Source organism: Terrapene carolina, unplaced genomic scaffold (genome assembly GCF_002925995.2).
Source record: "Terrapene carolina triunguis isolate 2854851 unplaced genomic scaffold, T_m_triunguis-2.0 Scaffold714, whole genome shotgun sequence".
NCBI lineage: Eukaryota > Metazoa > Chordata > Testudines > Emydidae > Terrapene > Terrapene triunguis.
The window spans coordinates 6,480,688-6,508,034 of NW_020665065.1; the positions used below are offsets into that span (position 1 = coordinate 6,480,688).

Sequence of the window (27,347 nt, forward strand, 5' to 3'; positions counted from 1 at the left end):
GGAAGGAGTACGGCAGAAAGGGATCTAGGGATTATAGTGGACCACAAGCTAAATAGGAGTCAACAGTGTGATGCTGTTGCAAAAAAAGCAAACGCGATTCTGGGATGTATTAACAGGTGTGTTGTGAGCAAGACACGAGAAGTCATTCTTCCGCTCTACTCTGTGCTGGTTAGGCCTCAGCTGGAGTATTGTGTCCAGTTCTGGGCACCGCATTTCAAGAAAGATGTGGAGAAATTGGAGAGGGTCCAGAGAAGAGCAACAAGAATGATTAAAGGTCTTGAGAACATGACCTATGAAGGAAGGCTGAAAGAATTGGGTTTGTTTAGTTTGGAAAAGAGAAGATTGAGAGAAGACATGATAGCAGTTTTCAGGTATCTAAAAGGGTGTCATAAGGAGGAGGGAGAAAACTTGTTCACCTTAGCCTCTAAGGATAGAACAAGAAGCAATGGGCTTAAACTGCAGCAAGGGAGGTTTAGGTTGAACATTAGGAAAAAGTTCCTAACTGTCAGGGTGGTTAAACACTGGAATAAATTGCCTAGGGAGGTTGTGGAATCTCCATCTCTGGAGATATTTAAGAGTAGGTTAGATAAATGTCTATCAGGGATGGCTAGACAGTATTTAGTCCTGCCATGAGGGCAGGGGACTGGACGCGATGACCTCTCGAGGTCCCTTCCAGTCCTAGAATCTATGAATCTATGAATAAGGGTTAGGCATTAGGAAAAACTTCCTGTCAGGATAGTTAATGACTGGAATAAATTGCCTAGGGAGGTTGTGGAATCTGAGTCATTGGGGATTTTTAAGAGCAGGTTAGACAAACACCTGTCAGGAATGGCTTAGATAATACTTAGTCCTGCCTTGAGTGCAGAGGACTGGACTAGATGACCTCTCAAGGTCCCTTCCAATTCTACGATTCTATGATTCTATTTACAAACCTTAAAAAAAAGTTTTAGCCACTGTCTTCAGACAGGTTTCAGAGTGGTAGCCATGTTAGTCTGTATCAGCAAAAAGAACGAGGAGTTCTTGTGGCACCTTAGAGACTAACAAATTTATTTGGGCATAAGCTTTCGTGGGCTAAAACCCACTTCATCGGATGCATGCAGTGGAAAATACAGTAGGAAGATATATATATATATACACACACACACACACACACACACACACACACACACACACACAGAACATGAAAAAATGGGTGTTGCCATACCAGCTATAACAAGACTAATCAGCAGGAGAAAAAAAATTTGTAGTGATAATCAGGATGGCCCATTTCCAACAGTTGACAAGAAGGTGTGAGGAACAGTCTGTCTTCAGACAGGAAACAGCAAGCAGACAAGGGCTCCTCAGGACAATGCTGACTGTCAACAATTCCACACTGCTTATGAAAGATAAGGAAGATGTTGCCATCTCACAAAACCACCAATTTTCTTATCGATAAACCATATTAGGGTAGCTGGAGGTTTTTAGCGCTACAATTCAACTCCCAGATAAGCCGTGAACAGAAAGCACTGATGGTTACACTGCTATTATTGACAGCCTGTAGGCTAGACTTTACCCCCAGTTAGTTTTGAATTCAGCAAAATCTCCAGAGTTCGCTCAGTCAAACCCAGGAGGAAGAGATTTCAGTGGATTTTTGAACAGAAGCATATCTGCAGAAATATGCAGCTCCCTGTGCACATGCCTCTAATGTGAGGATCACTAAGGTCAGGAGCGCCACCAGCTTTTTTGCCCCCCTAGGCGGCGGAAGGTCCCGCCCCCGAAATGCCGCCCCCGACAGAGGCGGCGGAAGGTCCCGCCCCCGAAATGACGACGACGACAGGGGCGGCCGAAGCCTGGCTGGAAGCACAGGAGCCAGCAAACTCTAGCTTCATTTTTAAATGGACCTGTTGTGCCTTCCTGGAGCAGCTAGGAACTTGCTGATCAGTCCCAGCACATACAATATCCAGGCAATACCAGAGCCAGATTACAAGAGTAACCATCAGAATTGCCCGCAGCCAGTGAGTTGAACTGAGATCTGCTGGGGGCTTTAAAGGACCTTCAGGTGAATATGTATTGTTGGGGCTATTTCCAAAGCTGATTTGGGACTCCCCGGTGTGCTCGCCAGTGCTTAGGGCCTCTTAAATCCTGGGATTACCGAGCCATCGCACACACTCACGTGCCTGTCTCGTCTCGGCTTAGCCACGGAGTTCATCCACGTGGGCTCCAGCAAGGGAGGGAAAGCGGATGGCCATTCGTTGCACAAGCACATCCCACTGGCTATTTATGGAGCACTCTTCGTCTGCCAAGTCACAGGGGAGAAATAACGATGGCGACATACTGGGGCAAAACAGCTCATAGGACACAGCCATGTCTCTGGGCCAAGCATACAGAGCTAACGGAGTCAGGATGGGAAGAGACATGGACAGCTGACTACTGGTCCGTGGGAAGAGGGGATGTCCCATGTCAAATTAACCACCACCTCCCCTAGAAGGCCAATGCAGTTCCATAAAGATGACTGTGTTCTGTTGTCATGCAAAACGCCAACATTCAAATCCACCCCATGGGGCCACGAATACTGCGGAAGGGAGGTGGAAGTGGTGGAGATGCTGTAACAGAGCTAGCGGTTTCTGGAAACAATTCCCCTGAACCAAGATCATGGGACGCTGCAAACTCTGGTGGGCTCTCCCCCGAGCAGCTTCCTTGCTCTAAGCATTCATGCTAATTAACACCCAAGTGGGCTCTGCGCAATACGTTGCCCGAGGCTTGAAAACAAAGCGCTGCTACGCTAGGGGCTGTTCATTTCCTAATCCTAAATAATCAAAAGATCCCCACATCCAGAAGAAGAAAGGAGATCAGAGCCTCTAAATATTAAGTCTATCGTAGCCTATTTAAAAAAAAAAAAAAACCCACAAAGCAGTTACAATCTCCTTTTAACATGCAGGCTTGGCAGGTCTCTGGAGAGCTGCCAAGGGTTCCCTCTTCTACTTTACAGAAGAAAAAAAAAATGAATGATACAAGCAGCATTCTCTTTGCAGCTTTCCCATCGGCACTGCTCAGGGTTCACTGATTCATAAGTAGGCAAGTTTTGTTCTTCGGAAAGGCTGCCCCCTCGCCTAGGGCACATGCTTTTGCAGCCCAAATATCAGATGTTCAAGAGAGGCACTTAAAAAAAAAAACAAAAACAAAAAAAACAAAAAACCACCAAACTACCACCACCAGGAAGCATCTATGTGGGATCTCTTTTAGGTTACTTCATTCCATTTTTTAAATTTTTTTACATCAGAGCTTTTACTCCGTTCTTAACTGCTGTAGTCTTGTTCCAGGTTAAGACATAAAAGTCATGGAATTCTCTTTGCACCAAAACAAAGCTATACCCAGTCTCTCCTACTCCCAAATTGCAAAGCATCTCTTTGTAAAATTGCTTCATGTAGTTCAGCAATTCCCTGCGTGAAGGTTGTTGCATAAAAATGTGTACCTCGCAGTTATATTACAATATCCTGCAGGGTAACGCAATCAAAATAAATAAAGCAACAAACAAAAAAGCACTCTGATAGTCTGCCTCCCTTTTGAGCCCAGTGGTTTGAAGAGTTACTGTGTGTATTTCTGATTCATTTTTAAAATTGCAGCCTTCCACAGCGGGAAGCTCCCACTCTGTGTTTTTGGAGCTATAATTTCTCTGACCCACGCAGACCTCACATAGTAAATTACAGAGACACCGAACGTAGCAAACAGCATGAAAAACCAAGTGTGCAACCTAGTTACAACCACTGTGCTACCTTTCTCCGCTCTCCCCCCTCCCCCATTTAGACTCAAAAAAGCTTTCTCACATCACTGACAGCTTCGTGCTGGTCCCTTTTTGTCCTCCATTCCATACCTGGAGGGACATGGCTCATGCTAACGTGTGCTCAATTTATTTGGGATTACTGTGGGTTTAAACACAATGTGAGGCACAGCTCATGAGCCATGCCCACACACCTCCCACTACCGTTAAAAATCCATCGTTCGATCTGTGCCGTGATCCCCACCCCACAGCTGAACGATCCACTGTGGAAAGGAAATGGATGGAAATACGAGCCCTTTCCTACTGGACTGAGCAAAACTCATGAACTCAAAACAAGCAAGATGAACAGCAGGTATCACAAACCCTTACGCTCTGCCTGGTGGTGGCTACTGGATTCTCTTCCCTGCATCTTCAGACAACAGGACCATGGTGAGGGGCCCAATGGGGACTTTTCCTCCAACAAAAACCCACTACACCAAGCTGTATGTGGGACCCAAGTGGTGCACAGGCCTTGTGCAAACCCAATGCCCAGGGTGAACGTCACCCACATTGAGCCAATAAGGGCTGCATGAACGTGCCATTCATCTGATTATGCTAAGCCTCCATCCTTCCTCGTGCTGGCCACACTCATCTGTTGAGTCATGTCCAATTCGGTCTAGACCCTGCAGTAAGGCCTGCCCACATGGAGTTCATTGCAGGATTGGTGCAGCCAACTGTAGGCTCTTTGAGGCAGGGACTGGGCTATCGTATGTGTTTGTACAGCTCCTAGCGTGATGGAGGTCTCCGTCCAGGTTGGGTTTTTGGGAGTGACCAGAATAGAAATAAAATAAAATAACAGGCCCAGAGCTGCAGCCTAGGATCCAAGCCAGAATCTTTTCTGAAGTCAAGCATCAAATAAACTAGTCAATAACGTTTCAGGGGCTTTCCTCCCCTCTATCACTTGTGAAGCTAGAGACTGTAATTTCTGCCCTTGCAACAGCACATAGGGCTGGCGTGAGAGGATGGTGCCAATTTTAAAAAGCAAAACAAAAAAAAAAAAAAAAAATTGAAGAATTTTTGTTGCAAAAAAGTGAAAAACCAACAGCCCAACCATAGGACTCTGGGGTCTTTGCAAACTAACACGTGCAAAAAGAACCATGTCCAAATTCGGGACTAACCAACCTTAGCTGCATCCCTTAGATGCTTGCAAATGGCGCCAACCCACTGAAATCAATGGGAGTTTTGTCTTTGGTTTCAATAGGAGCAGGATTAACACCCTTGTCCCCTGAGATATCAATGTAAAAAGTGCCTCATAATCCTGATATCCCACCGAACACGCATCCTAACCCTGATACCATAACAAATATCCCCCTGAATGCATTTGCCTCCTGCGAAAGCATTGCAAGCACCTGACAGACCATTGGGAGGGGGCAGATAGGATTAATCGAGTGTATTACGGAAAGCTGGACTGCAGAGCAAACAGGTTTTATGGAGGTGGCGATCAAAACAGATCGTGCCCTGCAATTCACGTACAAGTCCCAAGCAGACTGAGTTCAGAGGACAAGGCAAGTCCTTAATGCTGTAGTTAGGGCTTGTCTACACATGGAGTTGTTCCTGATTAACTCCGTGTGGATACTCCGGTTCTGGAAGAAGAGTGACTTGTTCCTGTTCAGTTTAATGCACTTTCAAAGTGAGTTAAGATAAACAGGAAGGAATCAGTCTGGGTGTGTCTACACTGCACAGTATACCCAGGGTCTGACATATGTTTATGCCCAAACACAAAGTTCTTTAACATGCACCTCCCCCTCCCCCGTCCGAATCTGGGCTCGATGGCGCACTTAAGGGGAATAGGTACAAGCCAGCGTTCTGGTATAGTGTTTGACCAAGCCTGGTTCCCTTTGCATTGAGGACACAGCTGAAGCTCATGTTGCCAGTTCATGTTTGGATAGTCCGTCAATACTATCCCACAATCCCCTGGGTCTGTCTGTTCTGGCGGTTCTATCTCCCAGCTTCCCACTCGCCTCCCATGTACCGGAAGCAATCCCCTACTTTACATTCACTCACTCAGTGTTTAACCCTCCATTTCCACACGAGCTGCTGGATTTTCAAGACAGCTAAGCCAGCTTGCTGAAGAACTGAGAAGGTGGCCACCACCCAGCGTGCCAGAGGAACGCACCAGGAGTTTGGTCAACATGTGGTGTGAGGGCTGCAAGAGTCATGAATTTAGTAGGACTACAAGCAACATGCATTTATATTAAGTCTGGGAACTCCCCTGCTGGCTGCCTGAAATGCCTCCTGCATTGGCTGGCTGTGAGCGTTTCCGACCAAGTGTCAGGGGATGGACAGGCAAGTTGGGAGAAAAAAAACTGAATTCTGGGGACTGTGTTTGCTGGTGAACATCATCTCATGGTAATCTTACATGTTCATGAGTTAGCGGAAGCTGCTGGCAGAATTAAAATGCAATGGGCCTCTCTCATTCCATGGCAGGACTCCTGTGAAAAAACAGGAAATTACACTAACTCCATTCCCTGTTGCAAAGCTGGGGGCCGGGGGCGGAGGAGTGAACAAACTGTACGTATGAAAGACAATTGCAGGAAAAGGGTAAAAAACAAAAACAAAAAACCTCTCGTCTGAAGCCGGAGAAAGTTCTGAGACTTCTTGGGGAGGGAGATTGTCTCAGTACAGTACAAAAGAGGATCCATGTGCCCAGTCCAAAGTGATGGTTAGAGTTGGCTCAGGCAATTCTCTATGCACTAGACTGTAAAACTGACCCCCTCCCTGTGCTGTCTTGGTAAATCCAAGCAGACCAGGCAGGAACAGGTCCAACAGCTTTATTGGCACAGCTCCCAGCAGTTCGCTTCATTTTGACACCATGTGCCCCACTGCCCAATTCCAGCAGCTCAGGAGTTCACATTGTATGGTGGCCTTAAAAGGACAAGTTGATCCATCTGCCTCCTTCCCCATATAGCATCCTCAGAAAAGGCCACACGTTCTGTATACTGGAGAGACAGGGAGAAAGCTGCCCAGCAGACACCTTGATTAAAAAAAATACGTTATTCGTGGGTGTTCCCAATCAGGGTCAGAAAGGATGGCAGAGCTGGCATTGCAAGGTATGCATGGTATATACAGCAGTGTCCTATGCAATCATTGCAAGTGCATGGGAATTGGAGCACTGAAGTTGACATGTGTCAGCACAGCCATTTACAGTAATTGTTTTTGGACTTGGGATCATGCAACTTAACGGCTAAGCTCTAAACCGCTCTGCTGAATGGGATGAATGATTACTTCACTGTAGTGTTGCAACAGACTAATTATTATAATGTTGAGAGAGAACGCATTGCAGGAACCCCAAAGCTCATTTCACAACGTTATCTGGTTGGATTGTCATATTAATGCAACCGCGAGAAATGTTCTAATCTTAATGGGTAACACAAGCTTCCAGGCTCAGAGACAGTCTCCTTCGACAGAATACCAAATGATTTGCAACATTTTGCTAGAGCTCTGAACAGTGCCCTTGCTGATTCAATCCCACAAACAGAACTTCCATTAACTCCAGTGGGAGTCACTCTCACGCAAGGGATGGGGGTACAGTAAGTCATCTATGTATCGATTGCGTAACATACCAGGAGGCCTTAATCTTTAAGAAACACCCAATATAATAATACAAACATTTGCACTGACATGAAGGAAGAAAGATTTTGTAAATGTGTCTTTCAAGGGTGGAGGAGAGGGTAACTGGCTCACCAGGGCAAATCTCATCCAAAAAGGATTATGGAATTCAACTACAGGTCAGACTGCTAGCACCCCATCCGCTATGCTACTGCCAGCCTCGGGGTCTTGTGCCCCTCAAAGCTTTGCAGTCAGAGAGGAAGGATGGCCTAATGGTTGGGGCACTAGCTGATGATCTGGGTTCACGTCCTTGCTCCACCTCAGGCTTTCCTTGACACCACGGGTAAGTCGCGTCATCGCTCAGCTCCCCATCTGTACAATGGGGACACCAACCCTGCCCCACAGGACTGTTGCGAAAATAACTATGTTGACGTTTGTGAGGAACTCGGATACTAGTGTAAATGAAGGCCATGGAAACGCCTTCGGCGGCACTGATGCACTAGGGATGGGATGAGGAGGATTTACTATTTGTATTATCTTAACGGCTACAGAAGGACATGCCCTGCACTCTTCCTCTCTGCAGCGCACCCATGATCAGGCCCTCTGCATTCCTTCGACATTACTTCCCTCACTAAACAAACACGATTCACACACCAGAGGCCAGATTCTCCATTGCCCTGCAAACTATGTAACCATTTACACCACTGCAAAGTCTGGGTAAAAGCCTATCAACTCAGGACAGTAATGGCTTACTCCAATTTAGCACTGGTGTAGACAGACCTACCAGGTAGTGTCTGCGACAAACTGGTAGGATCCATGTACATACACTCAGAGTTATGCCTCAAACGCCACGCTTAGCTACTGCAAGCTCAGCAGACCTATCCCAAGTGCTGGGTGGCTCATGGACCACAAGACAGGAAGGAGAGGTTGAAGTTTGGAGAGAAAGCTACGGGGTGGTGGGGGGTGAAGGACTGTTAGGAACGACTGCTTTTCCTCCTACCCCAGAATCCCTAAAGGAACAGTTTTTATAAACACTGCGTGCCGTGTTATAGACAATAAGGACCTGCATTACACTACATAAGTGAAGAGGAATTGCATAGGCAATGAGAGCTAGTGGTTAGAAAGAAGGGATGCTGGGGAGAGAGGGGGAAGGAGATAGAGAGCCAGGACTCTAGGTTCTTCTCCCTAATCTGGCACTGGGTACCATACATCCATGGGCAAGTCATCCAAGGCTCTGCAAACATTAAGGCTCAAAACATCCTCTGTACAGCAGGTGGTCAGTATTTCACAGCTGGATAATAGAGATGCAGAGAGGTTAAGTGACACTTCCAAGGTGGCACAGAGAAGCTGTGACAGAGCTGGGAGTCTGCTCCCCATGACAGCATATACCAAGCAGTTGGGCCCTTGCATTGTCCGCCTTTTACAGGTTACAGCAACAGTCAGGGACATCAATGAGAACAGCCTGGTATACCTTTGGATGCTCGATAACGAATAACGTAATTGTGAACATTTCTCTAGAGACACTAGACGTCTTTGTAAATGCTAAAAAGATGGCTCCTGCACCCAGTACAGAGTTAATCCAGGGACCCTTTGCTGTTAAAGAGGCAGTACAAAGTGCGGGCCTGATTCTGGAACTCTTGCAGGCAACGGAACTACCCATAGACACTCAGCTGTTAGACAAGAGTACAGTGCAAGAACCCGAATAGCAGAGCTGATCGAAATCTTACCTGTTTCAAGTTTGTTTTGGTCTAAAATGTCAATCAAATGTTTGGCAGAAACACTGAACATTTAACGTGACTTTTTCATGAAAATTCAGTTGTTTTTTTCTTTCCCAAAATCCAGAAATGTTTTCAATAAATTACATGTATTAAAAAAATAAAAATAAATAAATAAATTTCCCCCAACCAGCCCTATTGACAAGAGTACAGGCACAAGCCTCACACTCTTCTGCACTGCTCCCCAAATGGCTCTGAGACTTACACAACTCAACACGGTTAACTTTCATCATCTGGCGAGCAGCCAAGGACTTACGGTCGCGAGTGGGCAGTCTCGTAGCGCTCGAAGGCGTGCGAGGTGTCGTGCTTGTTGTTCATGTAACACTGCGTGCACAAGTCGTAATCAAAGCACACCTTGCACTTCCACCGCATGCCTCTGATCCCGTGCTTCTTGCAACAATCACAGATGATGTTGGGATGGCGCACACCTAAAAAACCCAAATACACACACAACCCATCAGAGAAGCTGTTTCAAGGCTGAATGCATTAGACAGAGCTCAGCTGGCATTACTTAGAGCAGCGGTTCTCAAACTGTGGGTCGGGACCCTGTTTTAGTGCGGTCGCCAGGGCTGGCATTAGATTTGCTGGGGCCTGAAGCCAGAAGTCCAAGCCCCACTGACCAGAGCTGTAGCCGAAGCCGAAGCCTGAAGGCTTCAGCCCTGGGCAGTGGGGCTCAGGTTACAGCCTCCACCTGCCCAGGGCTGAAGCCCTCAAGCTTTGGCTTTGCCCTCCCCAAGGGGGGGGGGGGAGGTTTGGGCTTTGGCCCCCCTGCCCGGCATGGAGGGGCTCAGTCTTCAGTCCTCCTTCCCAGGGCTGTGTAGTAATTTTTGTTGTCAGAACAGGGTCGTAGTGGAATGAAGTTGGAGAACCCCTGACTTCGAGGGCACTCCGAGTGCTGTACTGTTGTGAACCACTTTCAGTAGGCTCCTGTACAAGAGGTTCTGAAGTTCCCATTTCACCTTCCTACACACACGCCGCACAGAGAATAAGTTGGACTGTTTATTGTTTTAAACGAAATGCTTTAAGAGGAGGAGGAGAGCCCGGGAGCAGAAACTGGGTTATTTAAAATGCTGATAAAGATGCCAACTGCAGAGTGTCTTTAGGAAACGTTAGACTCCAAATCACAAAAGGTGATCGGCTTAACACACTAGTCCTGCTGAAGGGGCTGCAGCTCTACTTGTTTTAACTACTGCCAAAGCCTTTAAACACTGCTTTTATATATCTCCGGTACTTCTATGCCCCACTCCGATAGTATCTGAGCACTTCAGTTTTCCATGCATTCATCCTCACTCCTGAAAAGTTTACTATACTATTCTAGCACAGAGGCCCTCTTCAGGCTCCATCTATAGGAAGCCCAAGGGGATGTCTTGTTATCCTCAGACAATTTGCTATCAGTCACTAGACGAGGGCAGGCAGGCTTTAGGCATCCTGGTACCCCAGGCAAAGAATCCTTCGGTTCCCTCCCTCCGCCTTTTATCTGAGGCACAACAGCAGGTCTCAGTCTCTTCCTTTTCCCAGGTCAGGTCTCCTCCATCTTTCTTTCTCCTGGCTTTCTTCTCGGTCTTTCCTCCTCTCCCCACTAGCAGTCATGATAAGTTTATGGAGGGGATGGTATGATGGGATAGCCTAATTTTGGCAATTAATTGATCCTTGATTATTAGCAGGTAAATATATCCAATGGCCTGTGATGGGATGTTAGATGGGGTGGGATCTGAGTTACTACAGAGAATTCTTTCCTGGGTGCTGGCTAGTGAGTCTTGCTCACATGCTCAGGGTTTAGCTGATCGCCATATTTGGGGTCGGGAAGGAATTTTCCTCCAGGGCAGATTGGCAGAGGCCCTGGAGATTTTTTGCCTTCCTCTGCAGCGTGGGGCCCGGGTCACTTGCTGGAGGATTCTCTGCACCTTGAGGGCTTTAAACCATGATTTGAGGACTTCAATAACTCAGGCATAGGTTAGGGGTTTGTTACAGGAGTGGGTGGGTGAGATTCTGTGGCCTGCGTTGTGCAGGAGGTCAGACAAGATGATCATAATGGTCCCTTCTGACCTTAAAATCTGTGAGTCTATGACTGACTCCTGGCCAGCTGGCTTCTTCCTCCAGCCTTTAGGGGTGGCTTGTGAAGTGGAAAGCGTTTCTGCAGCAGTGCTTCAGCAGCATGGTGCACCCCACCCTTGAAAGCTGAGCTGGGATTTCCAGACACACTCAATGGGCTTTGGGAATCTCACCTGTTTGCAAGCCGTAGCCATAAATGCCCTGGGTGGCTTTACCCAGCTTATGCTTAGAGCTGCTCCCAAGACCAGCAGCAACAAAATAAAGCGGCTCATTCTTACTGCTTCCTCCACATAGGCTTGCCTCCCCAGCCCCTGCAGGAGGAGGATTAGGCCAAAGGCTCCCCCTGCGGCATGAAGCAGAACAGTTTTCAGATCAGAGGGCTCCCCAAGAGAACGCCTCATCTTTCACGCAGCAATTGGCAACCCCCGCGCTCACGCCAGAGACCAAGCACCGCTCCAGTGAGATTGCTTGGGAAGCTTTCCTATTGAACGGTTTTTGCTTTTTAGCCCTTCTGATGTGGAACACGTGTCTCAGAGAATTTGAAACGTAACTAAAAAGCAGCAGCGCACACAGTACTTGGGAGCTTGCTCTGCATGAATGGGGATGATTCCTTTGAAAATGAAGTTTTAATAATGGTTTAAGATACAAAGTCTCAACAAGAAAAGGGGCCTGGGAAGCTCAGTGAGCATCTGTATGTGAGCTCATGTCATTTATTCTGGATTAGTGGTTAAAGGCAGCTTTCAGTGCCTTTTTCATGCTCTTGCGATAGAAGAATAAAGCAAACGAACTCAAATGCTTCATTAAAATGATGTTACATGGGAGCAACTTTTGATTTTCTTCAGAGCCGCTTTTTCTGCTCGCCAATGAAAATCTTTAATAAATACATCAATGGCTTTGTCAAAATGTATTTCCCTTTATTCTCCTATCACAGACGCACACAAAAACCAGGAGTAATACATTAAAACAGGAATTCTCCATCTCCTCTCAGATTTCATTAAGAACAATTTAAAGTCAGGGACACAAAACAGCCACAAGTGGATCCCTCCCCTACATCTTTCTGATCACTGGCCCAAGAATATTGGAAAACATTCACATGACCCAGAAACATTTGTAGAACTATGGCAAAATGTTCAACTCTGGCTGCCTAGAGCGAGTCTCCTAAACGAGAGGCTTGATTTTCATAGCTCCCAGGGGATCTGGGGTTACATAGCAACTTTGAAAATCAGGGCATTTTTATTTTGGTGCCTATATACCTCAGGCATCCAGATCTGAAAAATGTGTTCCCACAATCCTTTGCAATAGTTTCCTACATATGTTCAGCATCTCTAATTCCTTGCATCTGAGATCAGGGGGTCAACTTCTCCCCTCAGCTCTCCTGGTGCAAGTCCGGAGCAACTCCAACTTTGATTAAAACGTTCTGGATTTACACTGCAGGCAGAATTTGACCCAAATAGTTTATATTACATCTGAAGGCGGCCTCGAGTCTCTGCTTCCCAATAGTATAAAGCATCGGTTTCTGGCTTCCGGGTTCTCGGGACAATAGCTGCTAAAAGTCGCATCAAAATTCAACTGCAAAATCAGAATAATCAGCATACTTTTGGGCTGATACCTGGCATTCAAATGATATAAAGCATCCACATCTAGGCCCAGAAACTTACAAGGTATCTTTCAAACCATGTAACGGTACCTCAGATCTAGCAGTAAGTTTTGTCGGCATTTTGCCAGTCCTAGACTTTGGGCTAGTGCAATTTTCAAGCTGTTGGAGTCAAACAGGAAGGTGATGGGAATTAAACTGCTTTTCTTTAGAGTTGGTTCTGAGCTGCAAAGTTCGAGTCTGTCAGGAAAGGGCAGCTTTAGTGTGGCTTCAACAGTACCCACAGAAAGCAAAAACAAGGGTGCAAAAACAATGGATTTTTTTTTTGTACTTCATTGATAGGTATGTACAGGTTCATATGAATGATATTTGTGTGGGTAAAGTCCACTGGTGCGGCAGCCCCTTGTGCAAGGTTGCAATACCCGGAGCTGGCCCCAGCCCGGTGGGACAGGAGCCACTGCTGCTGGGTGAATGTGGGGCAGGCTCACTCTCCAGCTCCCCTCCACACCAGGCCAGGATTAAGGTTGCTGGGATGGAGGGTGGTCAGCGCCCCCCCTTGGTGGGGCGAGGAGGTGAAGGGGGATGACGCTGGCCTATGGATTTTAGGCTGCCCCCCATGAATTTACAATAGAGTTTAGTAGTGAACCCACTGAATCCAGAAGCTACATCTACCCTGGGGTCAGACCTTTCCCAAAGTCCTAGGGCTGCTTGGGCCTGGGGTTTGGCTTCACACCAGTCTCTGCTTTTTAAGTCGATGAGATTTATCTCTCCCCTCCCCCCCCGCAAAAAAATAACGAATTTTGTTGTTTAGGTGAAAACGCTGGGCAGTTGTGCTCTGTCATTCTAAACGTGAGACTATTGAAAAGAGAATGAGTCAAGAGCAGGGGAGAGAATGTTTGACGAAGACCCAGGTGACCTGTTGGGCACAGTATGGCTACCACCATGGCAGTCTAGTTCACAGGCGATCTGACGATATTTAACCTCCCGTGATACTGGTACCTTGCCCAGCACTCTGAAAATGGAAAGTGCGAACACTAACAAATACACACTGAGAAGTATTATCTTCATTTTATAAATGAATCAGACACAGATTTAGTGATTTTCCCCCCCTGGTGTCACAGAGCAGGGATTCGTATGCAGGAATTCCTGGCTCCCAATCTACACCCACACTGAGTCTCCCTAGCAGCTGCGAGACCTGGAGATGTAGAGGATGGCTGTCATTTGAGCCAGACATATGCGAAGACAGAAGGCTTTACTGAATTACATGGCTGCACCTCTTGTCAATGTCCAACTCATACTTCACTGGCCTTACCTATTTGTGCATTATCGTACAGAAGAAGGTCATAGGCTCCTTGGAATCCAGTCCGATAATTGGTTCTGGTCCCTTGATCCCACTGGACCACCACAGTCCTATCTGGTGTCGTTGGGCTGCCTTGCCGGCCAATCTCAACCACGGTCCCAACATTCCCTTCGCCGTTGTCCTGGTTGCCCCATTTCCAGTCAATTCCACGGACCACCCGCATCCCGACCTGCATGCTTGCATATGGGTCCAAGTCCATCACACGGTACAGCGGCCCTCACTGGCAGGGAATCTCAAAGGCAAGACGGAGGGAGCCGTGTGCCCAGCACACCTAGTAAGAAAGCACACAGTTAAGACACATTGTAGAACAAGGCACAAACGTGACTTTCACAGCAAGGTGAGTGTGTAAATAATTTTGGCTAATTAAACTAGGCCTACAAGGGCCCACTGAATTAATGTTTTTGTAGATTCTGCATTTTCTGAACGAGTAACTCAAACCCAACAGGTCATCTTTGGTCAATTCAGATTCCCCCTTCCTCTCCCTCGCCTGCACCAAAATGGTTGAGAGCTACTTTGGGTAGCACGGTGTTATACTACAGAAGAACATCCTGGGACTTCAAATAAAATTCTCTCCCTTGCAGAAAGGGCGTGAAATCCTGGCTCCATTGAAGCTAATGGGAAAATCTCCCAGACATCAACGGGTCCAGGATTTCACCCAGGCTGACAACAAATTTCAGCATTTAAATTGGTATGAATCCTCTTTCCTCAGGCCCTCAAACAAAACTACATCTACTCACGTACTACTCTATTACGAACAACATCTGTCCCATCCATAATTTTCCACCTGCGTGAGAAGCCGGATGAAATGAAAGGAAGGAAAAAGGCTTCTCTTCCCCACCCACCAGGGTCCTGCTACCAATGCTGGCTCCCACATCATTAGACCAGCCACAGAGGTCTAATCACATGGATGTGTGCAGACACTTCTGTTTGAGGAACTCTGCTCCCTGCCACTACGCCTCAGCCTGAGGTTAAACCAAAAAGTCACTTGAAACAGCCAACCTGCTTTCACAGAAAACCGTCTCCTTCCTCACCTCTCCTGGAAACTGGGCCCACAACAGTGACCACAAGCCCAGTTTAGAGTGTATAATAAAACCCAGAAATTCAGAGGAGTTCCCCTTTTGGGAGCACGTTGCACAGCTCTGCTCGCTACAGGGTTATGAACAATGCCAGCTCCAAGTTTGTGCTTGGCTCCTCCGTTCCACACACCACGATCTGATGCAGCATCTGCGCAGCAGCTTGTGTTTTGTTACAGGAGCTGCAGGATAATTTTCATCTTTCCTTATTGCACTGATATTCCAGATCTGGTTGGTATCGTAACCAATTTGCAGCCAGCTAAGATTTTATGGTTATAAGTATGCTGCGTGCCAGGCCAAACTTGCAACTTCCTGCTTTCCATCATGAACGAAGCACAGATCATCTTCCTCCAAAAGCACAGGCACAGTCTACCTACAGAAATAGGTGCTCTACAAAATGGTATCCTCTGCATAGTGTGACCGCACACACAAGGTCACGCCACATGGAGGATGCCTTTTTGTAGAGCAGGTCTGCTGGAGGGAGGAAAGGAGCGGATGCATTTGGGGGTTGGAAGGAGTTGTCCAGCGGGCTGGATCCAGCCTGTGAGCTGCCAGTTGGACCACCAAGCTTCCTTTAGTTGCTATCAGTATAGGATCTATGACACACTGGAATCAGTCCTGATTCCAACACTAGAGGGCAGCAGTGCCCATACATTACCCAGTTCATTTCAGTATTATAGTGGTTTAAAATACACCGCTACCCCTATATAACACGACCCGATATGACAAGAATTTGGATAGAACGCGGTAAAGCAGTGTTCCGGAGGGGTGGGGCTGCGCGCTCCGGCGGATCAAAGCAAGTTCGATATAACGCGGCTTCACCTATAACGTGGTAAGATTTTTTTGGCTCCCAAGGACAGCGTTATATCGGGGTAGAGGTGTACCACCAAAAGATGTTCAAACTATTTTGTAACCATAGTGAAGATAACTAATAATGGCCTTTCAAAGTCTATCCTCCATTCCTCCATTGTTCGAGAATTCAGCCATTCAAGCATTTACATTTAGGTCATCTTCAGAAAACCAGAAAGCGAACTGTAGTTCTGTAAACTATAGAAGCACTAAAGGAGACTGTAGCAAAAGTTTCTAGGAAATAATAGAGAGTGTCAGAACACTGCAAAAATGTCCTGAGAAGGAAGATTAGAACGCACTGCAAGGATTCATGTGGCTTTTGTTCCTACTTATGTATAAGATCAATCCCAAGACAAAATTACTATAAATCTTCCCTGCGCTCTATTATAGGGAGGTGTGTCAATATCTACAGCAAGCGTTAAACAGTCCAATTCACAGGGTTCAACTCTCAACATGCTCAGAGAGTCATGATCAAATGAGAAACCAGGCACAGAAGCATCACCCCTACTGGTAACATTTTAAAGAGAGAATGTGCACAGAAACTGTACTGCTTTCACCCATGAAATCGGAGTTCCTGTCTTGGTTAACAGGTCTAAGATTAGACCCACACACCTAGAAATAGTTTTCATTTTAAAACATGGTGTGGGGGGGTGGAGGAGGAAGACAACCCAAAGCATAAGCCATTGAAAAGCCACACTCAGCAACATTTAAAAAGTAAGCTTTGTCTTTGATGGATGAGCCATCAGCAAGTCAGGGCGGCCTGGAGGGAAAGTATGTCACAGCTAGGGCTGGCTGCTTGTCATGGCAGAAAAGAATGCTGAGGTCACAATTTATTTATTTTTTAAAATGCAGCAAGTTATAAGGGAGGGAGGTCATGCTGTCTGGAGCCAAGTTCTTTTCAGGCTGCCACAAAGGTCATCAATTAGTTTCAACTGCCACGGTTGTTTTTGCAAGGATACCTATCCACTGGGAACAGAATTGAGATTAACAAAACCCATTTCATGCAGGTCAAATAACCATCAGAGAGTAACAACCTCCTGCCGCTACTGATGCCGGCTAGATTTGAATGGGTGATCCAGAGGTGAAGGAATCTCTATCTTACCCCCAAATCCCTAAGTCAATCCAATTCCTGGTCTCCCCCAGCTATTCAGTACCCCAGCGCTCATTCCCTCCCAAATACTATGTTAATATTATTCACCAATCTTTTGCACATCCAGGACCCATGAAGCCTCTCATTTTCTTTAAGACATTTGTGGTGTTTCTCCAGCAAGACAGATTTGTCCTGTGCTGGAGATGGATAAAAATGAGAAATAAATAATATTCACCCAGAGAGAGAGAGATGTTGCTGGGATTTTAAGTTTTAACAGCAATTTATTAACGCTAACATGGCTATTTTGGGTTCCAACTAGAGGACAATGAGGGATTATAGTTTGCGATTACATCCCTGTCCCATTCAGTTACTTCAAACTTGAGTCAGTTCAGTAGCTTGATTAAGCAAGAACCTTTCTTCTGAAACAAGAGTAAAAATCCTGCTCTTAAAAGGGATTACATGAATCAGTCTTGGTTAGATGATTAGCGAACAGTCTTTCATCAGAAAAGTCAGGGACCCCCCCCCCATTTCTGTGTTTTGAAGAAATACTTTTATTTAAAATGTAGGCTACAGTTTTCAAAAAAAGGACCTCAATGACTTAGGAGCCTAAGTCCCATAGAAAGTCAATGAAACAGACTCCCAAGTGCTTAAATCTCCTTTTCAAAAGTGACATAGGAGTTGAGTCATTGAGGTGAAAATTGTATCCTTTGGCTTTTAGCTTTTTTTTTTTATCCTAATAGGTCATTTGGTCTCTTCCTAAAGATCTTTGTATTTCTGAATGAAGTTCTAAAGAGAGCTAAATTCTGCTTTCAGATGCCGTTGAAATAGCTCCCATTTGGCACTAAATGTTCATAAATGACATTTGCCATGAATCGTCACTTGAAACTAAGCCCCTTTTTAGCGGCAGGTGATTAGAGATGCACTGCAGAATGACGGGGCCAAAATAAAAATGGCTTCAAGGATAGGAAATGTTTTTGCATTGCAATTTCTGTGAACTAAAAATAGAGATTAAAATGGATTCTGTATTATTTCTGATATTAAAGAGGCATTCCCGTGATGAGTAACGTTACAATACTGCATATCACATAAACATTCATCCATTCGACCATCTTGTTCCTTGTAATTTCTGCTAGTTAGTATTTATTGAGGGGGATACTTAGTCCAGACTAAACACAAGATAAAGTCTTCGGCACCAGTTTCAAGATGAACACACCCCCTTCTTCTGGTCTGTCTTCTCAAGATACTCTATCCACCCTCTGCTCTCATGCCAGAGCCCCTCCTGGGCTCCTTGAAGTCTCTCTTCAGCAAGCGGAGACTCCCCAGGGCTTCCTACTGCAGTCCCCCTCTTATCCAGCTGGCTTCTGTCCTATCTCCACCCCATGACATAGCCCCATGACCTGCCTTTATTCTTTTTCTCCACCTTGGCAGACAAGCTAAGTGTGTCACAGCTGGGGCTGGACCCATCTCCCCATGACAGCCCTCCATCTAAATGTCCAATCCTGCAAGGTGCTGAGCATCTTCCAGTGATTTCAGTGGGAAGTGAGGGCGCTTTACATCTTGTGAAATCGTGCCCCAAACCTGACAGCGAAAGTGCAGCACCAGACTTTGAAGGCAACACACACTGCCACTGCTATAGCCACCCCTCAGCGTTCAAGTTTATTTGTCTTTTTTGTCCGACATGGTGGAAGTGAAAAGATGTGGTGGGAATAAAGAGTCATACACTAAGCCAGACAAACAAACCGAGGATCTTAACTGCATTTCAGGATTCAAGACAGCTTCTCTGCATACTGTTCTTGGCACACTAGATCAAAATGTTTCCTGCTCATTTCTTTCACAAATGTCTGAGGAAGGAGGTTCACGTGTCAAATACAAAAACAAACCACTTCTGAAGCTGCTAGGCTGAACCTAAAGGGCCACTGTTGATTAAGCTCCGAGAAGAGGGAACCGCCATGACCCAGCAATACAGACTCATCCCTGAGCATCTGCACTCCCTGTCTAGCCCTCCCCACGGAGATTACCAACCTACCTGTTTATATAGCTCTGTCCTGGCCTCTCTGCACTGTCAACATCATCTCCAGTATTTTGTCAATAAAAGTCTGGTAAGGAAATATCCAGATCCCCTGCTCACAGGGCTATTAAAGGTGGATGCGGCAACATCAGCGTTCATTCACACACACTCCAGCTGCCCACTGGTTTCGTACACTTGCACGGAGATGGTTTATTAGGGCTTTGCTGCTCTATAGCGCTTTCAAAGCCTGGATCTCGATGGGCTTTACAAACGTTAATGAATTAAGCCCCTGGGGAGCTAGCTCAATATTATCACCCCCTTCCCATACTACAGACGGATAACCAGAGGAGAGAAATGACTTGTCCATAATTACACACTGAATCAGTTTCAGAACTGAGTGTGGACCTCTGCGGTAACTACTGGATCGCACTCCATCCCATGCAGGGATTTACTGCTGGATTTTTGAAACATTTCTTCACTCTGTACTACCTGTCTGCTGGTTCTGTTCAGCCACTCAAGATTATTCCATAACTGGGTAGGAAGCATAAACTCTGCTAACTCATTACGCATGAACACACCATCCCAGCATTAAATGACAAGCTATTTGTTATTTACAAGAGGGGCCCCACTGGCCAGGGCACATCTTAATTTCAGTTTAGAATTTAACCTTTGGGACGAGGAAGTATTTTCTCCCCTTCCCTAAATACAGTATTGTGCAAACACAGTACCTAGCGGGCCAGGAGGGCAATGCAAACACGTTTCCCATGCACACCACTGAGCCTTTTGCTCATATTTGCTTTGATCGGGGAGAAATCAGGAAGGTAAAGGACCTTAGTTCTTCTTGCTTCCTCGTGTTTAAGAAGACATAAGAACATGTGTGCGTGGCCGGGACAGGGAAGCTGCGTGTGCATGACTTTTGAGACAGAGACAGAGACAGAGAGACAGAGAGAGAGAGAGAGAGACAGAGACAGAGACAGAGAGACAGAGAGAGAGAGAGACAGAGAGACAGAGAGACAGAGAGAGAGAGAGACAGAGAGACAGAGAGAGAGAGAGAGAGAGAGAGAGAACGAACTTGAGATTTAAGTTTTAATTTTTGCCAAACTCCCTTCTCAGGGACCGATGATTCAATGATTTCACACACACACACAGGTGTATCCTGCACCAGCTTTGATTTCTCTGCCCAGCCACTGAACTGTGAAGGAACTCTGCTAAAGACACACCTGGACTCTCAAGCTTGCAATGCTATTTGCAAGACAATTAGCTGAATCAACTGTGAAATCAAGCCGACTTTTTAAATTCTGAAGAGAGAGGATTTGGTTTAAGAATTAAAATAGATAGGATACAAGCCTTATTCGAGCTCTACGCATGGACCAAGCCCATAACCCATCAACTATCCCAGCATTAGTATCCAAACTCACCCCTCAATGGGGTTTGAGATTTACCAGTAACTGAAAAATAGGAACAGTCTAAGCTGCTTCCCTCAGATTGGCCTTTTCCAGGGTTTCCCTCCAAAACCTTCTCCGGCCCAGAGACATCCCACACCCTTTATACAGTGGTTGGAGCCAGTTAAACCCACAGACCTGCATAGCTCAGCAGTAATGACCCCAAATCGTAATGCAGGGTTTCAGCCCCTGAATGGAGGGTGACTCCGTATTAGAGGCATGCCTGACAACAAGAAGGGAGGGAGAAAACCATTTCATGGAGAGCCCTTATAGGTCATCTAGGCCATTCCCTCCTCCTAAGAGCCATTTCTGGATTTGTTCCCCCTGGTATAGTTTACTAAAATCCCAAAAGCATGGTCCAGCTAGAAGTCTGGGACATGTCAGACAGGATCAGCGCCTAGTAGCTAGATATAGTTATAGCATCCATCCATCTTGTGGCTCAGAAGTTTATAGATGGAAGAGACTGCTAAATCATGGACTCTTACAGTTCCATTTGACAGAGTTTAAACATCTGGCTACCTAATCTAACCCACAGCTTAATCCAGACCTCTATTACTAGCCTTTAAAATGAAATCTGAACTGGAGGAGGTTTGAGGGTGGGGGGCAGGAATCTAGGGCTGTCGAGCGATTAATTGCAATTAATCGCGCTGTTAAACAATAATAGAATATCATTTATTTAAATATTTTTGGATGTTTTCTAAATTTTCAAATATATTGATTTCAATTACAACACAGAATACAAGGTGTACAGTGCTCACTTTATATTTATTTTTGATTAAAAATATTGGCACTGTACAAAACAAAAGAAATAGTATTTGTCAATTCACCCAATACAAGTACTGTAGTGCAATCTCTATCATGAAAGTTGAACTTACAAATTTAGAATTCTGTACAAAAAACCCTGCATTCAAAAATAAAACAAATGTAAAACTTTAGAGCCTACAAATCCACTCAGTCCTACTTCTTGTTCAGCCAATCACACAGACAAACAAGTTTGTTTACATTTACGGGAGATAATGCTGCCCACTTCTTAATTACGTCACCTGAAACTGAGAACAGGTGTTTGCATGGCACTGTTGTAGCTGGCATTGCAAGATATTTATGTGCCAGATGCGCTAAAGATTCATATGCCTCTTCATGCTTTGGCCATCGTTCCAGAGGACATGCTTCCATGCTGACAACGCTTGTTAAAAAAATAATGCGTTAATTAAATTTGTGACTGAACTCCTTGGGGGAGAATTGTATGTCGCCTGCTCTGTTTTACCCGCATTCTGCCATACATATTTCATGTTATAGCAGTCTCGGATGATGACCCCGCACATGTTGTTCATTTTAAGAACACTTTCACTGCAGATTTGACAAAATGCAAAGAAGGTACCAATGTGAGATTTCTAAAGATAGCTACAGCACTCGGCCCAAGGTTTAAAAACCTTAAGTGCCTTTCAAAATCTGAGAGATACAAGGTGTGGAGCATGCTTTCAGAAATCTTAAAAGAGCAACAGTGATGCAGAAACTACAGAACCCAAACCACCAAAAAAGAAAATTAACCTTCTACTGGTGGCATCTGACTCAGATGATGAAAACGAACATGCGTCGGTCTGCCCTGCTTTGGATCATTATCGAGCAGAACCCGTCATCAGCATGGACATCTGTCCTCTGCAATGGTGGTTGAAGCATCAATGGACATATGAATCTTTAGCTCATTTGGCATGTAAATGTGCGACACCGGCTACAACAGTGCCATGCAAATGCCTGTTCTCACTTTCAGGTGACATTGTAAACAAGAAGCAGACAGCATTATCTCCTGCAAATGTAAACAAACTTGTTTGTCTGTGCGATTGGCTGAACAAGAATTAGGACTGATTGGACTTGTAGGCTCTAAAGTTTTACATTTGTTTTATTTTTGAATGCAGGGTTTTTTGTACATAATTCTAAATTTGTACGTTCAACTTTCACTACAAAGATTGCACTACAGTACTTGTATTAGGTGAATTGACAAATACTATTTCTTTTGTTGATCATTTTTACAGTGCAAATATTTGTAATAAAAATAATATAAAGTGAGCGCTGTACACTTTGCATTCTATGCTGAAATTGAAATTGATATGTTTGAAAATGTAGAAAACATCCAAAAATATTTAATAAATTTCAGTTGGTATTCGATTGTGTAACAGTGTGATTAATCGTGATTATGTTTTTTGAGTTAATCACGTGAGTTAACCGCGATTAATCAACAGCCCTAAAAATAACTTATTCTCAGCGGCCTGGCTCTGGTGGGAGACAGACTTTTGGGAGGAGGCAGGAATAGCCGCTTTCCCTTAAGAGGATGGACAAATGAGATGCACAATCCACCATCCGCATTAGCAGCAGCCTCCCAACTCCAGTGCTGCAAGGGAGGGAGATGGAGACCACGCGAGGGAATTCAGGTGATGACTCCGTGGCTTTTCAGTTGTCTTTGACATCGGGGTGGCGGGGTTCCCAGGCATGCCAAAAATCTACATTGCTGTGCTGCTTGCTAATCACCACTGCAATTCCCCATGTTACCAAACACACAGTACCAGCAGAACAAACACCTTGGGGCTCTCTGGACTATTGACAGCTGCTGTAGGCGTCTATATGCTACAGCATGATGAGTCCTCTCCCTCCACCCCGACTCTCATCCTTTAGGTCAAATCCTTTGCAAACCAAAAAAGAGCCTTCTGCTTTTTCCATCAAGTTACATAAATTGTCTGCACACTGTCCTAATTATAACTGCCCCAAACCGGACTATTTCAAAAACCATGTTTAATGATCCAGTCACAGCTCTGTTTAAACATGCAGAGCTAATTCAGCTAACATCTGGCACAATCGTAAAAATAGAAGTGAGCTTTGAAAATAAATAAATAAATTAAACGGGAACCATACAAACAAGCAGCTCAAACCGCTGCAGCATCACTTCATGGTTTCAAACACACCACAGCCTTTCCATGGTGTTCTCATTTTAGCTATTCCGTTCCACTTGATTTGTTTCTATAACCAATTTTTCCCCTCCATCCTCCCCCCATTTAGACACAAACACGCTTCACAGCCACTTGACAAGTCCTGTGGAATGATCGCCCCTCTTCTGGCCAATAGGCTCTAAGGCCAGCAGGGACCACTACGGTCATTGAATCTGACCTTCTGCAAAAACACAGGCTGTAGAACTTCACCGAAATAATTCCTGGAAGCAAAGGCCTCGATCCTGTGATGAGTGCCATACGGGTGCTCACAAGGAACTCACTGCAGGGTGGGGATAGACAGCAGCAGGGAAGGGGACATAATCGTTTCACATGGAACCAACTGTCCATCACATTTCAATGGGTTTATCCACACTGCAAAAAAGACCCGAGGCAGCGAGCCTCAGAGCCTAGGTCAACTGACTTGGGCTCCTGGGGCTTACGCTATGGGGCTAAAAATACCTGTGTGGACATCCAGGCTCAGGCTAAAACCCAACAATGGGGGGAGGTTCTCAGAGCCCAGGCTCCAGCCAACGCCCGAATGTCTATACTGCTATTTGTAGCCCAGGAGCCTGAGCCCCACAAGTCAGAGTCAGCGGACCTGGGGTTGGAGACTTGCTCTTGTGGGTTTTGTGTTTGCACTGTACACATACCCAACCTTTACCAGGCCCCACAAAATACCACTCCAGCCTCCCTCTCATCTCTTATGTCTCTCTCTCACACACACCCTCCTCCGTCACCCTGTTAGTCTCCTTCCCCCATTCCAATCGGTCTCTCCCCCCACTCCAGATGCTATCACCTACCCATAGAACATCTTCCCATCCATTTGCCATGCCCTCACCTTTCCTGCATTCAAGACCCTTGTACAGACTTCTGCCATGCCCAAACTAGATACACACGAGAGAGAAAGGCCTTGACCGATGATTAGCTCCGCACTAAGGAACTGTGGCCTTTGCGAGGACAATCTTTGCAGCCAGAGTCCCACACAATCCATCACAGCATGACATGCAGAAGAGGATGCGTTCCAATTACAGACTGCAGGCAGTGGAACTTTCATGCCCTATCAGCCATGACCCACTCCCACACTGATCCCCAGACAGGCAATTTAGGGGTGGTTTATTATTCCACTCCCTGCTACCCCCACAAAAGTATGACAAGTGCTTGTCTTATTAACCCAGCAGGAGTGCAAACCCAAGAGGAAAGGAAATGCTGGTACTATGGCAGCCCCCAGCGCTCCAGAATGCCCTTTGTATTATTGGTCAAATGGATGGCGAGCTGGGAAAGAGACCATGAAAAACCCTTTTTATGCAGACAAAATTAAAGGAACAAAATGTCTCCATTTACAGATCCACTCCAATGCTTTGAAATCCTTCTCATTCAGAAAAACAATGGCTGGTAAACCTGCTACAGAGCCCTATAAGCAAGGAGAAACATTTTAATAGTCAGGCCTTTAAACACAACATCATCAGTGTTGTCACTGGTTCCTGCATGTGCGATGTCATCAGAGTGTGCAGCTGGAAAAATTATATATATATTTGTTTATTTTGCAAGGCTCCTCTCTCTTATTTAGATTAAATCTTAATTACAGTCCAGCTGTTGCATTTAAAGTGACAGCTGCCTTTACCAAGCAAATTGAAAGCCTCTTTTCTGCACAGAGACAGAGGCAATTCCAAATCCACCCTTAACAATAAATAAAGCAGGCCAGCATTTTTTTTGTGCGTTGTTGCTTCCATTCTGACAGACCCTGGCTATGAAATCGGCCTGGCGAATTGAACAGGTTAAGCTGTTTTTTATTCAATGCAATGACCCTCACACCCTGGGCTTTAAAACAGATGGGCAGGACATGCAAGCTAGCCAGAACATTTCCAATGCAGTTACAGCTGCATAAAAACCCCGAGGTCTTCTCTGGGGTAAGATTTCAGAGGGGCAGACAGGAAATTAGGTGCATAACTCCCATTATCTCCTCTTGATGTCAAACCAGGGGATATTTGGAACTGCCGCCAAAGAGAGGTGATGGCAACATTTTTTGTTTTTTTGCGCTTGATTAAGTTGGAAGACTGGACTGTGGGAAAAATGCAGCCACCTTGGCTTTTGTGCTTTAACGAACGGCTTTACAAAGCCCCTGTGTACATTTTTAAAGACTCTCCACACTAGTTGCGGGGGGAGGGGGAAAGAATCATTTATGGTGGGGGTGGGGAATCACTGATATTAGCAACAAAGCAAGCCAGATATTGCTGTATTGGAGGGTGCCCATTGAGAGGACCCCTGCATTCCGAAGCCACGTCACCTGGAGCTGCCCGTTTCACTTATCTAGGGGAGTCAGTTTGGGACTGATGCTGGGGGAGACAGAATTTCAAATGTGCTTGGAAAGGAAAAAGCTGATTATTGGCAGACAGCCACCCCTTACACTGGTATGTTTTATTACTATCTCCCTCTGGTACAGCTCAGGTGATGTTAGCAGGAGTGCCAGCGTGGGCCACCCTGCTGTCTAGGGTAGGCCCAGTGGATGGGCTAGGTGTCTGCTCCTGATAGGAGATAATACTGGAGTAGATGCAGCCCACTCATGACCTTTGAATCAGAAAGTCACAAACCTGTCGACATCTGTATACCCAGGTTTGCTTACATAGGCACTAGGGTAGGTTGCCAAAGGCACAAGTGGCAATTAGGTTCTCCCAGGGGCTTTCAATGAGAGTTAAGACCTAATTGCTATTTGTGTTTTTGAAAACCTGCCCCAGCATCCTTTCATGCTAGTGCACCCCCTGGCTCCCCCGAGCCCACTGCAGCCATCATTAGCCCCTGAAGAAGAGCTCGGCGTAGCTCAAGAGCTTGTCTCACTCACCAACAGAAGTTGGTCCGATAAAAGAGATCATCTCAGCCACCTTGTCTCTGTAATATCCCGGGACCAATTACACTGCACTCAGCCCCTAACACATGCTGTACTGTACTGCTTACTTGTAGAAAGATGAAAATATTGACAAGAAACTACGAACACAACACCCCTTTGCAAATGATGGAGTCAGGGCCAGTTCCAGCCAGGCCGGGCACCTTGCTACCAGGGGAAAACTGAAAGGCAAGTGTGATACCTACTGTTCATGGAGCGGCTTGGTACCCTGTGTGGCACTGTGATGTTTAAAAATACCATCCAACAATGACAGTAGAATTAGCAAGGCCTAAGAATAAACTCCTCCCCTGGCCATGTACCACCTTCAATATCCACTGAGGAATATAATACAACATTTTGGGCAAATAAAAATGGTGAGATTTCTGTTAAGTCTTTGCAGGGTTAAAAAAGAACTTCTAATAACCTTGTGTCCTCTTATGCTGTTTTCCAGTTCTCTCTTTTTTGGGGAACAGGGGACAAAGGGAAATGAGCATATGCAATCATATTTCCATCCAACAACAATTTATAATGCAGCACTCATACTTTTATTGTGGCACCCAATGGACTTGAGGCATAACTGGAACATCACATATATAAATGTAGGTGGACATTCCAAGGAAGCTCAGATTTATTTTTAAGTCTTTTTCAGTGGAAAAAAATGGTATTTCAAATGACCAGAACAGAGAAGTGTGGCCTGAAAACACAATTAGCGGCAAGAACTCCCACTGATTCACTGCATGAATTTGGCCAACTCACTCAACCCCTCTGCCTCAACTTGCCCCTCCATAAAATGGGGGTATTGAGTACTTCCTTCCTTATGAAGGGCAGAGAAAGGATCCCCTTTTGTAACACTGCTTTAGAGTGGCACTATTAATAGACCACCTGTTGGTCTCAGTTTCTTGG

At 45.6% G+C, this 27,347-nt stretch overlaps 1 protein-coding gene across 3 annotated transcripts in view; it reads right to left on the reverse strand.

Annotated features, from left to right (window-relative positions):
* The window catches only part of MIB2 (mindbomb E3 ubiquitin protein ligase 2), a 109,700-nt gene that overhangs the window by 60,179 nt on the left and 22,174 nt on the right, over positions 1-27,347 (reverse strand). For all 3 annotated transcript variants that reach the window (XM_026660037.2, XM_026660035.2, XM_026660036.2), the window contains 2 exons: positions 14,079-14,397; positions 9,377-9,548 (listed from right to left, as the gene is read on the reverse strand). In XM_026660037.2, coding sequence (XP_026515822.1) covers positions 9,377-9,548; positions 14,079-14,325 — 419 coding nt within the window. In that variant the 5' untranslated portion in view covers positions 14,326-14,397. The remainder of the gene's footprint in view (positions 1-9,376; positions 9,549-14,078; positions 14,398-27,347) is intronic.